This window comes from Lissotriton vulgaris, chromosome 8 (assembly GCF_964263255.1).
Source record: "Lissotriton vulgaris chromosome 8, aLisVul1.2, whole genome shotgun sequence".
Lineage (NCBI taxonomy): Eukaryota > Metazoa > Chordata > Amphibia > Caudata > Salamandridae > Lissotriton > Lissotriton vulgaris.
In genome coordinates this window covers 1538056838-1538071309 of record NC_141696.1, presented here as the reverse complement: position 1 = coordinate 1538071309, position 14472 = coordinate 1538056838, and the positions used below count along the sequence as shown (strand labels likewise).

At 42.4% G+C, this 14472-nt stretch overlaps 1 protein-coding gene across 1 annotated transcript in view; it reads left to right on the top strand.

Annotated features, from left to right (window-relative positions):
* Positions 1 to 14029, top strand: part of LOC147700315 (uncharacterized) — a 67455-nt gene extending 53426 nt beyond the window's left edge. Inside the window, exon 8 of the mRNA XM_086935682.1 lies at positions 12842 to 14029. Coding sequence (XP_086791808.1) covers positions 12842 to 13863 — 1022 coding nt within the window. The 3' untranslated portion in view covers positions 13864 to 14029. The remainder of the gene's footprint in view (positions 1 to 12841) is intronic.
* Positions 14030 to 14472: the final 443 nt, after the last annotated feature.

Here is a 14472-nt window from a genome sequence, read left to right as displayed (position 1 = left end):
AGGAAGACGAAGGAGAGAAACACAAGTGAGTCTTCTGAATGAGTTGTCTGTAGGGTGTAGCGGACGTTTCTTTAGAAATTTGTGCATCAGGTAAAGTTTATTGGCTGTTTTGTAAGACATGTTTGAAAACCAGCACTAAATGTGATAAGCTTAAATTGTTTATGAATAAACAAAAACATATGGGAAAATATGAGTTAATCTTTTGAAATGCGACACACATATCTATGGATGGATATGTAGTAGACCAAGAATCTCTAAAATTGTTACGGTCTTCACATTTTAGAAATGTGCACATAATATAAACAAGCATATCCATGCTGTAAAGTATACAAGTTAGCATGTGGCCTGGTATTTTGTATTATTTCACATTCTAAAGAAGGTGGCCCGCTCTACTGATATAGCGCTCAAACACGGTGTACACCTCAGAAACAGTGAAGGAACAGGGATGGGTAGACACCAAGGCCAAGCTACTGTTTGAGAATAATATTATGTACCTCACTCTTCCACCATTTTGTTAGTGTCTGTGAATAAAATTCTCAATCAGCATGCTCAATTGTTTCTAAATCTCTTCCAAGCTCCATACGCGGAGTAGTGCTACTGATTCAGTACTACAACTCGGCTGCACTGCTACTACTGCACAGCTACAGCACTAAATGTACAGCATGAAAAATACACCAACACCACATTACATGTACACTTATTGTACTGGCCCTGATTACAGTACTATAACCACACAACCTCCGTATGACATCACTGGTAGGACCCATATTTAAGGACCCAATTAGGATGGCGGGTGAACTAACATCCGCCCGCTGCCCTATCAGAAACGGAACCGTCTGACTAGCCGTCGGCGGCCCCGTCATAGGGATTACGATGCGAATGCCTGCAAGGCATTGTGGCTGGTGCTCGTGGCTGCAGCACCCGCCGCAATGCAAAAAATGCACCTATGCAGTGCCCGCCACATGCTGCAGGAATATGTAAGTGCCCCCCAGTGCCCACAGCTTAGGGCCAGGGTGGAAGGTGGGCCCACTACGGGCCCTCAAAGTCCCTTCCCTCCTGCCTGTTCATGGCATATCCTGCACAAGCAAAATGAGGACCGGAAGAGCTGTAGAAGGAAGGTACTGTAAGAATGGTAAAATGTCAATAATGGGGGAGAAGCTAGAATGTATCTATTGTCAGCCCACCTGTGGCATGCTTACTGCAAGAAGAGATGCCTCAAGGCGAGAGAGGAATCGATTCACACCTGAAGCTGTTCCCTGCAAATGCTCTGCACCTCTGTACTATAATTAGAACATGCCCCTCTTGTGTTCTTCTGGACTGGGAGGATATATGCCATCCATGACTTAAGTATCTTAAGAGGAGTTTTATCTCTTGATCAATGTGTCATACAATTGATGATGTAAACCTCTTCAGATCTACCTTATCTGTAGCAGGAAACACTTGTTTTAGTTCAGCCACTAACACTTTTGCAAAATACTTGGACTCAACATTAGGAAACAAAAGAGACTTAATTACCTGATTCTTACAAGGCTTTAATATGAGCAAAGTCATTGCTTCCTGCCCCCCTACATGGCCTGCCCCACCATGTATAGCACAAAACAAGCCTCATGCTTGTCCGAGCGATGTACGACAAGTATGAAATTACAGGAATTTACATATTGATGGTGAGAGGGAAAAAACATTTAAGTGACACGAAATTTGGCTAGGAAGACTACAATGTGTGGATTACAGCATAAAGTAGAAGGGAAAAGGATTACAAAATGGTTATCAAACAAGATTAGATTCAGTATAAATATTTTCCCCTGCAGCATTTCGGGCCATTGTAAGAATCGAAGGAAAAGTAAAGGGTACTAGATAAGATAGTCATTTTAACAATAAATTATTTAAATTAGGAAGCAGATAAAGAACAAATAATAAAATCAGATTAATCAGTGAATTTCTAGTAAACTGCAAAGTGTTCTTGGCTCTTATCATATTAATAATGTCCGTTATTATGATACCTTTTCCTTGTTTCCTAGTTGGTTACATAGTTCCTTTTATATAGTATATTTTCAGACTAGATTTCCTGATAGATAGCGATAGGCCACAGCCTGGGGTCTGTTTCACAGAAGAGTTGTTTGAGTGTCCTTTCTGAGTGTTAGGGGTCACCAGACATATTGATTACTAGCTAGCTTCTAGAGTTTCTTTTGGCTGCAAGATCCTCCCATGCTAAGTATGAAGGCATGTTTAAGTGGGCTGTTTTATAGGTCATTGTCAAAAAGGGACGATGTGGTGCCTATGACCAGTCGGGGTCCTTCTACCAGCCTTGCGGATGCATGAGGTCCATGATTGACTCGACACTGGATTTAGGGAGAGCTATTAGAAAGTCATGCTCATTGTCGATCTTGTAGAACCAGGGCCTGAACAGGTAGCTCAAGAGCACTCTTGGAGATGAAGACCTAAATGCGTTTGTCATTTTCAAATTAATTGCATTGTGCACCTCTTGCAGTGCTTTCTATGAGCCCTTCTAGATGGAGTCACTGTTGAGAAGGCAACTCAGCAATTTAGCTTTTCTTGGCAACATCAGGAGATATTCCTAGAAGTGAAAGGACCATTTTGAGTCATCAAGTGATTCTTGGAGGGCAGCACTAATATTATTTGTTTTAAACCAAACTATACTCCAGACCAGACACTTTTGTTATCTTTTGCCAGGCCCTTCAATCGTTGAATCTACCGTAGGCATCAAATAAGTTTCGGTAACATTTGGAAGGAAGTCTACGTGATGTCAGTAGTGAAGTCTTGAAACACTCCATTGCCTTTGTTACTTTTTGTTTTCTCATCAGTCAAGAATGTCACACTTTCTTCAGCCTTAAGTCTTTTTTGGGACCTTTCCTCCTGAGTAGGCGGTATCTTGAATATATGCCTTTCCATCTTAGGGGATGAGGAACTCCTAGTATTTCTTTCTTTTTGCAGAGAAAAAGTTGTCTTCTTGCGAAGGTCAATCAAATGGTGTTTTACTGCGGATGCTGTTAAAATAAAATAGAAGGCACGGATGCTTTGAAATAAAAAAAGTATCGATCTCAATAGTAAGCATCCACTGGTTGTACTGATGTTTTACCACTCTTAGATGGTAAGTGGTACAGCCCACACTGAAGGAAGTTGTGTTGAAAGGGCGGCTTTAAGGGTTGGAGCTGAGGGGAAGATGCCATTGTCTGCACCTGAATGGTGAACTTCCATAAGACTTGTTACATTATGGTTAGCTGGAGGATTTTGATCTACAACCATGTCTCTGGTGATAGATGTGCCTTTTATGTTTGTGATGTTGCTGCTTAGGCTGGTATGACCATTAATGGAACCGAGTCTTCTGACTTTTGTGGCATCTACAGTCTTTGTCTTTGAAACAGTACTATAATTTGAAATTATGTTTTGTGTTCTTGTAGCCTATTCACTTTCAGGGTCTCAGCTTCATTTTTCATTTGAACCATCTTTTCTGCGTAAGTTGTCCAAACAAAAAAGATTCTAGGAATGACATGTGAAAGATAAACTGAAGGCGAGAATGGGTGACAGACACTGTTGCAGGGCCCCACTGTCAGGAGCTGAGTAAAGAACAGTCTAGAGGAGGCAGCTGTCAGTACAAGTCATCACAGTATTAGAAGCCTCTTAATTCTCACAGACGTTGAGTGCCTTTTTAATTTGCCTAATGTTAAGCCAATCAGTTTTCTTTTTCCCTCATTTGTAGACAGGCTTAGGCAGCAGTCTAGAGGTAAAAGGTGATGCAATGTAGTTTTGAGAAAAGGGTTTTATTTTGGAACAGTATAAATTCAAAAAACAGTAGGCCTTTGATAGACAGTGGAGAATGTTTAGCTGCATTGTCTAAAATATATTTGATCGTAACAGGTGTTGATGTAGATACAGATACTCTTCTAATACTCTTCTAATAGAAGTTTCGAGTCACAAGACTTGCTGTGATTTCACCCTTGGATCACAAAGCACCAGGACAATGACTTCACTTCAGATTCTTTTATTCCCCCATCAGATGTTGCCTTTCAAATGCCAGCTCCAGGAAGGATAGGTTCATGGCCGATTTCTTCTGGAACAGCCTTCAACTTCTGAACTTTTTGGCATCAAAATCAATTGCTGCTTATCCTTTTCCCGATCAGAGGATTTTCACCTGTGCACCAGCATCTTGGATGGAATCCTTGCATCGACGACTCTTCGATGTACTGCAATTGACACCCCCACCTACCAGAATCAACAGGACTTCAATACTTTCAAGACGTATTCCAGAGAATGACTATATGGGGTGTTATGGGAGGGACATCTTTCCAGTTTTGCTGTGGATGCATTGACGAGTAGACCTGTTCAGACCATCACAGCGCATGCAACCTCTGTTGCTGGAGCATGACAAGGAGGCCTGCCGAGCCTTTTGCTCTTTCGGGTACTACTCTGCCAGCAGACACCATTCGACCCTGAGAACCTCACTTGATTCCAAGCAAGCCTCCACCAAGTGGTGTTTAACCACTCCACCTCTTAACGGAACTGAGGCGCCAAACATCAAGATTTGGAGCCAAATTCAATGGCAAAAAACCCATTCAGACTGGCCTTGAGGCTGACCGAATCCTCAACTCCAGATCCGACAACATAGACAGCTCTATCCAGCTGCTGCTGCTAGAGGTTCCTGAAAAGGAGGCAAAAGAAAATTTTCAAACACCCGTACATGGGGAATAATCTTGTGTAGCTGTCTGCTTCCGAACTCGCACACCCTTTCACATCCTCAAAAAGCAGAAGCTGATCTTTGAGGAAGAAGATTTACACTTTCGGCCTCGTACGCTTCCAAGGCCCAAAAGGGTCGGGGACAAGCCTGCCATCTCTTCCCCTTCTCATAGGCGTGCCCCTTCACCACTGCACTTCAATGGCCCCACACAACACTTTCCACAGTCCCTCCCTCCTCTGTCTACTATGATTCACACCCTGGTAGTCCTTATCAACCTAACGACTGGTACTTGGAGCCTTTAGTGCCCATAGAAGGGAATGACCCGTTAGAGGACCACAATGAGGATCCCACAGATGAACCTGCCCTCGACAGGTACCCCACCAAACATCCCTAATGCATGACATCTCTACTTATCTGCAAATATAATTCAGAGGCCAGCCCACAATTACAAGCTGAAGATGCATTCCTGGTGGAGATCCTTTCAAAGACATTGGCATCACCCCTTTGCTCAAGGACATGTTGTAGTCTGCAAACAATTTCTGAGATCCAGCTAAAACCAGGGTCTAACCCCAAAGGTTGAAAACCATCTCAAACCTGCTCCAGGGGATCTGGTGTATCCGTCAAGTGTATGGTCAAGTCCCACAAACTCAATGGTTGTGCATACAACACACAAACGTGCTTCAGCACAGGCAACAGATGATGTCCCTCTATCTGACAAAGAGAGCAGATGGATAGATGCTGAAGTTGAAGTACACAAAACACAAAATTGATGGCTGGAATATTTGAATTAATCTCAGCAACTGATAAGTACTCTGGCCGCATCCCAGTCCATCGTTAATTTGCACTTTATGCTACATTACTTTGGACCCAACCATAAACAAATCAGTCTTAATCCTGCTCCAGTAGGAACAGTCCAGACAGTGTTGGGTTAGTTGTGTTGCAGTTCGGGAAGGATATGGCCAGGCAGTTTGGGTTGGACTGTTCCTATTAGAACAGGCTCAAGACTGATTTGCATATTGCTGGGTCCAAACAGAGGTGGCGTGGTGTACAAAATAGCAATGAACTGAGATGCTTCTTTGAGTAATTACCAGTGTCTGAGATTAATTCAAGTATTCCAACCATCACAGTTTTTATACTCAATGTGATGCCCTGTGTGTCGGGTATGCCCGGACATGGGTCCCATGCTCACTGTGCCACTGGAACAAAGCTGCACCCGACGGATGAGCCCAATCATGGCAAAACTGGTCTTATGTTGCTTGTGCTCTGATTCAGGGAAGACCTTGCCTGGACGTTTGAGCTGGACTGTTCCTATTGGTGCACGGTCGGGACTGATTTGCCTATGGCTGGGTCCAAACTGAGATGGCATGATGTACAAAATAACATTGGACTGGGACGCAGCCTCCAGTAATTACCAGAGGTTGACATTTATTCAAGCATTCTATCCATATCATTTTTTGTATACTTCTCCAGCACTGTGAAGGGCATCAATGGGAGGAAATGCAGGACATCATCAAGCACCTCCCTGAGGCACAGAGGAAGAAGGGAGAAATGCTGGTTGCAAAGTGTGCAAAATACTTTCCACTGAGAACATCAGATGGGCCTTGGATGATGCAGACAGCGCTTTTAGACGCATTAACACCAGCACCTTATGCACCCCCATCCCTGGATCCAGATCGCTGGTTTCCTGCCTAAGGTGAAACAGCACATTCCCAACATCTCGTTTAATGGTGAGCATGTCTTCAGCCTTCAGGTTGACGTGATGCAAAATAAAAAAACAATCAAGAACACAGACATTGCCAAATCCTGGGATGCCCTTCAGTCCTCCACAAAAAGGTCAACATTTCCTAAATGCCATCCGAGTGTTGAATCCAAGGTGCCTGAATCCACCCAAAGGCAGGACTACCAGAAGCTTTTAGATGTCTAGACTTGTCTGAAAGTAGCCCACTGTGCATACCCTTCTGAATGCATGCAAACTTGTGGTTTGTTGACTTATTACGTGTAAATTGATATCTTATTATTCCTAGATCAGCCCAACTCCCACTGAGTCCTCCAACTGTCTCCTGATGAGTATTCAAATCATAAATTGTTTTACCCAGTGTAGCAGCTTCTACATTCAAGTACCACAAAAAGGCTTGCTGTATCACAGGACTATCAGATGGTGTAGAACACCCTGCAGCTGTTTGTGCCTTCCTGCTCCTTTCACACCTCTTCTTATTCAGTGAGTTACTTCAGGTAGGCAGAAGGCTCGCACATTTGCACACACCGCTGAAGTAATTCCTACTTCCTCCTGCAGTTATATAGAAGCTAGTGGGAGGGTACTGACTATGATAACATTAACTCCATAAAGCATCAGGTTAGAGTAATTCCCATCAAAAAGTGTGAAAGCAAAATTACAGCATTGGATCAGTGCTGCCATCAGGATGGAAGTTGAAAGATGTTCCTGTTTTACATCTCCATTCAGATTGGTGTCTGAAACGCTTGGGTCTGTGAATGCCTGAATTAGCTGTATAATCAATGCAGAGATGAATGTAATTAGTGGAATGGGAGCAGCAGAAAGGGAGAGGTGTATCCTGTGGTTGAAAAGAACCTGACACACATTAGAAATGTCCAGCCTTGTAGGCAGGTTATTTTTTTTTGTTAAGAATCCAAGTACTATGCTCTCAGTCACAGGAATCAACAGCATGGAGCTTCCATTTGTGTGTTGCAATGAGACATCACACCTATGACTTGATTAGCAGTGGAATTATGTCTGCTATTTAGGATATTTTATATGATCCCAAACCCAAACCCCCACTAACGCAAAGATCATTAACACTGTCTTTGAGTAGGGTCTTTTCTCAAATCCAAAGTAAGCCTGGCCTTAGTTTTTCATCCCTCTTTAACACACAACAAGGGACCCCAATCGTATCATGTGAATTTTTTCTTGAAAGACTGTTCCAACCACCAGGTGCTACATCAAAGATAGTACACATATGATAAACCTTGTTGAAAATTACCCCTTCAATGACGACACCGAGACCCTATGCACCCTCGACGTCGAATCATTGTATACGAATATTCCTCAGAGAGAGTCCCTTTTTGTGATGGAGGCAATTCTTGATCAAAGAATATGTCCCCATAGAGTTCCCACATTGTTTATAATACAATTGCTCGAAATTTGCCTAACACGTAATTTCTTCACATATGACAACCAATATTATCAACAGGTCCGTGGGACCTCCATGGGAGCCATTTTTGCTCCCACCCTAGCCATTCTCTACATGGACTGGCTTGAATGCAATACTATTCTTGTGGACAGTAATCCATTTCACCAAGGCATCCTCACATGGAGACGTTACATATATGACGTCTTCATGATTTGGGGTGGTGACACTGACACTTTTCCTGCCCTACTACACTGGCTTAATAATAACTGCAGTGGTCTGACATTCACTCTTACCCATAGTAAAACTAACATCCCTTTCCTGGACCTTAACATTCAACATAAGGAAGGCTTACTCTATACATCTCTGTACCGTAAACCGACAGAGAGAAACACTCTACTGAGTTACAGTAGCTGCCACCCTAGGGCACTGAAAGACAGCCTGCCGTACTCACAGTTCCTACGCCTAAGAAGGAATAGCTTCCACAAAGAGGACTATTTCTCTGAGGCAAATACCCTGGCTGAAAAATTGAAACAAAGGGGCTACCCTCGCCGCCTTATTAAGAACTCTATGAAACGCGCATGGTATTGTCCGCGTGAGGCCCTTCTGGAACAAAAAACAAAACCTACCACAAACAAACTGGTTTGTGTAACTACTTTCTCTGCTGTCTCGAATAGAATTAAGAAAACCATAAAAAAGAATTGGCACATTCTAAATGCGGGTCAATTGAACTGGGAATGCCCACTTTTTGCTTTTAAAAAAAGCAAAAACATTAAGGACCATCTTGTGAGAGCAGCCCTCCCTTCCACCACTTCCCTAAAAAGAACAATTGATGACCACTGGGCCACAACACCTCTTAAGGGCCATTCAAAATGCGGTTCATGTGTTGTATGTGACTTTACTCTTGAAGGCAAAGAATTCACTTTCAAAGAGATTAAAAATCTATTGAAAACATTCACCAACTGTAACAGCTGCAATGTTATATATGCTATCTTATGCCCCTGTGATCTCATTTATGTGGGACAGACCAAACAAAAAGTCAAGCTTCGAATATCCCAACACAGAAGCAGAATACGCTGCAGGACTCCTAATGCTCCCATGGTAGAGCATTTCACCAGCAAGCAACACACAGAAAATGACATTCGCTGGACAGTGATAACTCAAGTGACAATACCACCTCGAGGCGGTGACCTCAATCTAATGCTCAATAAGGAAGAGCTAAAATGGATAATAAGGACTGATAGCCTTAACTCTGGGCTCAACCAGCAAAAGGAATGGACCACATTAATCTGACAGTGCCCTGCAACTGTATGAATAATTGTCTCAAATGGACCTAAGCAAAAAATGTGTTTGAACTTCTCTTGGAGGAACCTAAGTAAGGAATATGTACCCATATTGCTGCCAATTGCCACATCCTGGCGTAATGTACTTTGCTAATTACATCTGTTGTTTTTATTGGCACAAATATCACTTGGTTGCACTATCTGCACTCCATAACTGCTCTTATCTATATTCTTTCGTCCAACTGGTTCTCTATACAATGAGTAACCACCGACTCGTCTCATGGTTACTATATAAATTCTTTATTGCTCATTATAATTTTTAACTATTTTAATCCCCTCACCTTCCTGCCCTACAATTCGAGCAACCACCCACTCCCATCCTGGTTACTATCCAAGAGTCCCTCCTTTATCTCTATGCCCCGCTCCACCTCCACTCCTGACATGGCGTCCATCCGCGCAGTCCCTCGTTTATTTCTATGCCCCCCGCCAGCACCTATGGCCATCCCTGTTATAACAGTGTCGGTCACCTGACACCTTCAGCCAGGAACTCGACTTCAGCCGACTGACCCGGTAAGTCTGCTATGCGGACCCAGCCCATGCCGCCTCGATTCCCCGCCACCATGCCCTGTAAGCTTAACGGACTCCCCCTCATTTTATACCCCATAGGCTCCTCCTGGCTCCATGACCCCCAGCGCACAACGGCATTGCCGGTACTATCCGGATTAAGGTAAGCCCTTGCTCATCTCGGGTCTAATGCCTGCCCAAAATACTCCCTCTGTAATTGGCTCTGATCCTTTGTTTCCCTGTTATATTTTGGTTATCTGCAGGTCACAAGCGGATATTAGGCACCACGTATGCCCCGCCCCTGGGCCCATTACTACGAGGAACTTACCCCCTTCTTGGTAAGCAAGTTCCCCATGTAATTCCCCCTCATGATCTGCATAGGCATAGGCTCCCAGTCACTACAATGGGTTGGCCTTTCCACCATAGCGGCGGTTTGCCGATTCGCCAATTACTGTATCCGGTTGAAATTAACGACCTTTTTTCCCTCTATCTAGCGTCCAAAGCCCCTGGCCCAATCACCCCAGACCTTGGTTCTGCTGGCCCGTGTTTACTCCAAGCTCGCCTGTGAGCTTTTCACCAATTCCCTCTGTGGTGAGCTCAAGTAATCTTTCTGATCAATAACTACTCTTTTCACTGCGCCGTTTATATTTATATTTATAACTGACACTTCCCATTGCTGTCCCCAGTGAACAACTCACTCACCTCACATTTTAGCCACCATAACCGTATGCCTGCTACCAAGTACCACTTGAAAAATCGTGTTTCTTGTCACTCGGTCGCATGCATGTAAACACCATAGAGTTAAAATCACCAGTGTCAAAGTCACTGCGATTTTTTGTACACTCATCATTTTCATGATGAATAGAACACCCCGTTTCTCACGGCTAATGGAATAATTACCACACGAATGTCACCAATTAGGTGGATAACAATATGTTATCAGATAAATTGAATGTCTTTCTGTTCCCCCCTCCTTCCTTCCATAGGCAAAAGAGGCTTACATTCCAAGGCAATCATTGTTTTGTCCTGATGATGGACCCCATGATTTAGTAGGGGGTCCGAAACGCCGTCGACCTTAGTACCATATACTTGTGTAAATTGATTCTTTATGTGATGCTTTGTAATGGTACCTATACATAATTTTCTGTATGACTGGAATTCTACAGAAATTGCTGCTCTTGCCTTATAAGCCCTTTTATGTGTTGTCTGTGTTTATGTACTGTTGTGGTTGGGTACAGGATGTGCCCCACACACGTGAATTGCTGAAGGCATTGTGTTGTGCTTAAACTTTCCATTTTGAAATATAAACTTCAAAGGCCTCTGCCCGGCTGGGCATGTCTTTGCCAATATAGAACTGACTAGGTCTATATTTATTCTGATTCATTCTCTGTCTCCTTGCTTGGGACCATTGTTGTATATGTATATTAGTTTTTCATCCCTGCATACTGCCTCCCGCAGCTTGAAGATCTTTATTAATATTTTGGATATTGTGGATATTATTTAATAGTGTGGTTAGCTCATAGCTACTATTTTTCACAGTTGGTAAAGAGCCAGAAGGTTGAAGTTAATGTTAGCATATTTTGATTTATTGTGTTACTCGTTACTCGTTTGATAATACTCTAATATTTTAGGCTTTTAAGAGTCTGACCGCATTTGGGTTTTGGCTTGCATGCTTTTAAGAACTGACCCCTCCATTGGCCTTTGTCCTTTCCCATCCTCATCATTAAGTAATGTCTCAGATCATCTTGGGCATTCTTATCATCAGGAACAATCTCTCTAACGCCAGTAAAACTTTTTTTCTCCCCAGTCAATGGGCCCTCCATAGGGATTTCCTGTGGGAGCAGCCTTTCTCCCTTCCAGGAGTTCTTTTGCAAATTTCCCTTACAGTACTTTTAAGCTATTGGTCTAACATTTGTATTTAGTCTGTGTTGAAGGTGGCCAAGCACGGGAGGCTTCACTCTGAAACAACCCAACTCTTAGAAGACTGAATCCTGAGGGAGCGCTCTCGGCCTGAGACTGTCCACAAGGCTGCTGGTGGGATCCCACCTCAGCCAGCACATGACAACCTGACATTAATTGTGCTACATGGCTTCGGTCAGCCCTATGAAAGGCAAGGTAATGAAATCCTTGGCCCATATTTGAAGACTGGTTGGGTGTAAAACTGTCATCTCTGCAGATCCCTGTTACCCAGGGTAGGCTTCCCTGCTCAGTGGCCCAATACATTTGGAGTGCACTGTCCACATGGGACCCCATGCCCTGTTGCCACAGTGTTGGCTCCAGAGATGGGTCCGGTACTTGGCAGAGGAGGGTGCAAAGCACATAAATATCATTTTGATAAATAAAAAGAACCAGTATTGTCATTGACATTGATAATTTGTGATCTCAATTGTATATACAAAACGGAATACGATCAATTAAGATAAAAAGTGAGCAGAAAATTCTTCAACACACAATTCTGGCTTTTGAAGCATACTTTATTATCGTGATACCCATATCTTTTGACCTCCCAGCAAAATTTGGAAGTCATCACCAAGGAAATTGTTAAGTTAAAGACCTAACACCGGGCCTAAAAAATTCAAATTCAAATTAACATCAAAAATGTTGAAATATTCAAGTAAAAACTGTCTATTTTATAGGTGGTAAAGATCCTGGTTTTATTAAATCATGTGTTTAAGATGATATCAACATCGTGTTTGATTAATTCATGGTTTTGAGATTATACAGAATTTGTATCATAAATATTTCAATGTCATTCCCGCTAATACTTCTATAAGCCACTCTTATACATACAGGGGACAATTTTACAGTGGCCTAGTTTTAGCAACGATGCAGCTGGGGAACAATTTTTAAAAGATACAGAGTAGTTTTTTAGGAAAGTTGGGTGCATTGCAGACACTGCTTGATTGCTTTCCACTTACTGTTGATGATCCAACTCTTGCATACTGTATGTTTCTATGATATAACTAATTACACTGAATGATACTAGTCTATCTCTAGATTCCTGTTATTTTCCTGCGATGACACATCATTTTCGGCAACTGTCCAACATTTGTTTATCAAGGCAGAGCTTGACATGTTCCCTTCTGTTACAGTAATGCATTTCTTTCTTTAACAATCATTTCCCGAATTAAAATGTTCTTGTTCTCTTCATTCTGTAGTCAACCAATCAGAAAATAGAAGCTTGAATGAAAACGAGTTCGTCGTTTGCTTACATGGAAAACTACAAGGAATCCACAAGAGTGAGAAGCGCTTCATGAGCAGTGAGTGTGAGAAGATACTTAACCAGAAGGTGCTTCTTGTAGATCATCAAAGAATCGACGCAGTACAGAAACGTTTTCCGTGCACAGAGTGTGAGAAGAGCTTTACCAAAATATCAAGTCTTCTTGAGCATCAAAGGTTGCATACTGGAGAGAGGCCCTTTCACTGCACAGTGTGCGAAAAGAGCTTTACTCGAAAGCAACATCTTCTAAACCACCAAATGTTACTTACGGGAACAAGACCATTTCATTGCACCATGTGCGAGAAGACATTTAATCGAAAAGAACATCTTCTGGTGCATCAAAGAACACACATGGGAGAGAGGCCGTATCACTGCACTGTATGTGATAAAAGCTTTGCTGTGAAGCAAAATCTTTTAACTCACCAAAATATCCATACAGGTGTCAGGCCATATCAATGCACTGAATGTGAGAAGAGTTTTACTCAAAAACAACATCTTTTAATTCACTATAGAGTCCATTCTGGGGTCAAGCCCTACCACTGTACCATGTGTGAGAAACGCTTTAATCACAAGTCAAATCTGCAAAAGCACCTAAACACTCATACTGGCAAAAGGCCCTATAAGTGCACTGAGTGTGACAAAAGCTTTACTCAAACATCAACTCTCCTGTACCATCAAAGAACACACACAGGAGAGAAGCCGTTTCACTGCACACAGTGTGAAAAAAGATTTACTAGCAAGTCAAGTCTTCTGATGCATGAAAGAATCCACACAGGCGAGAAGCCCTTTCATTGCACTGTGTGTATGAAGAGCTTTACTCAAAAGGTAAACCTTCTAAATCACCAAAAAATCCACACAGGGAAAAGACCCTTTCACTGCGCTGAATGTGAGAAGAGTTTCTGTCAAAAGTCAACTCTTCGAAAACACCAATTAATTCATAACAGAGCTGTACTGACATGAGTAGGACCATGTTGCTGCACTGATTGTGAGGAGGGATTCAGCCACTTGTCACACTTTCTCCAGCTCCTTTGTAGCTACATGCTACATGCTGTGAGGCTTTTTCCAGGCACTAAGCAAGAAATTAGATTTATCCACAAGATCTATTTCCTTACACCAGCTAGTCCACAAAGGAAAGAAAGGCAAAATGCAAAAATACATACGTGCTCAGTCGAAACCAACATGGCCATAAATAGTAAGAGTTTCATGCTAAAACAGAGCCTGACACTTTCCCTTAAAATCTAGAAACCGGTTATTTTCCAACATATGTCTAGTAGTTGTGCACAATGATAGAGGAAGGCCAGATGCACAGGCGTGTATTCTGTGACAACACCAGGGCCACAAAAGGCTGTAAACAAAATAAATGCTTCCTAAGTTTAAGTAATAATCAATAAAGCCATTGTAGACCACTCCATAAAACGTCAAAACATACAGTGGATTGATTGTGATATTGGTATTGTTCATTCAGGAATATCTAAAAACTACAATTGACATTAACCTGATTCATTATGCCCAGAATAAGCCAATTAAAAATAACATATGGGCACCACAAAAGAGACCCTATTATAATTC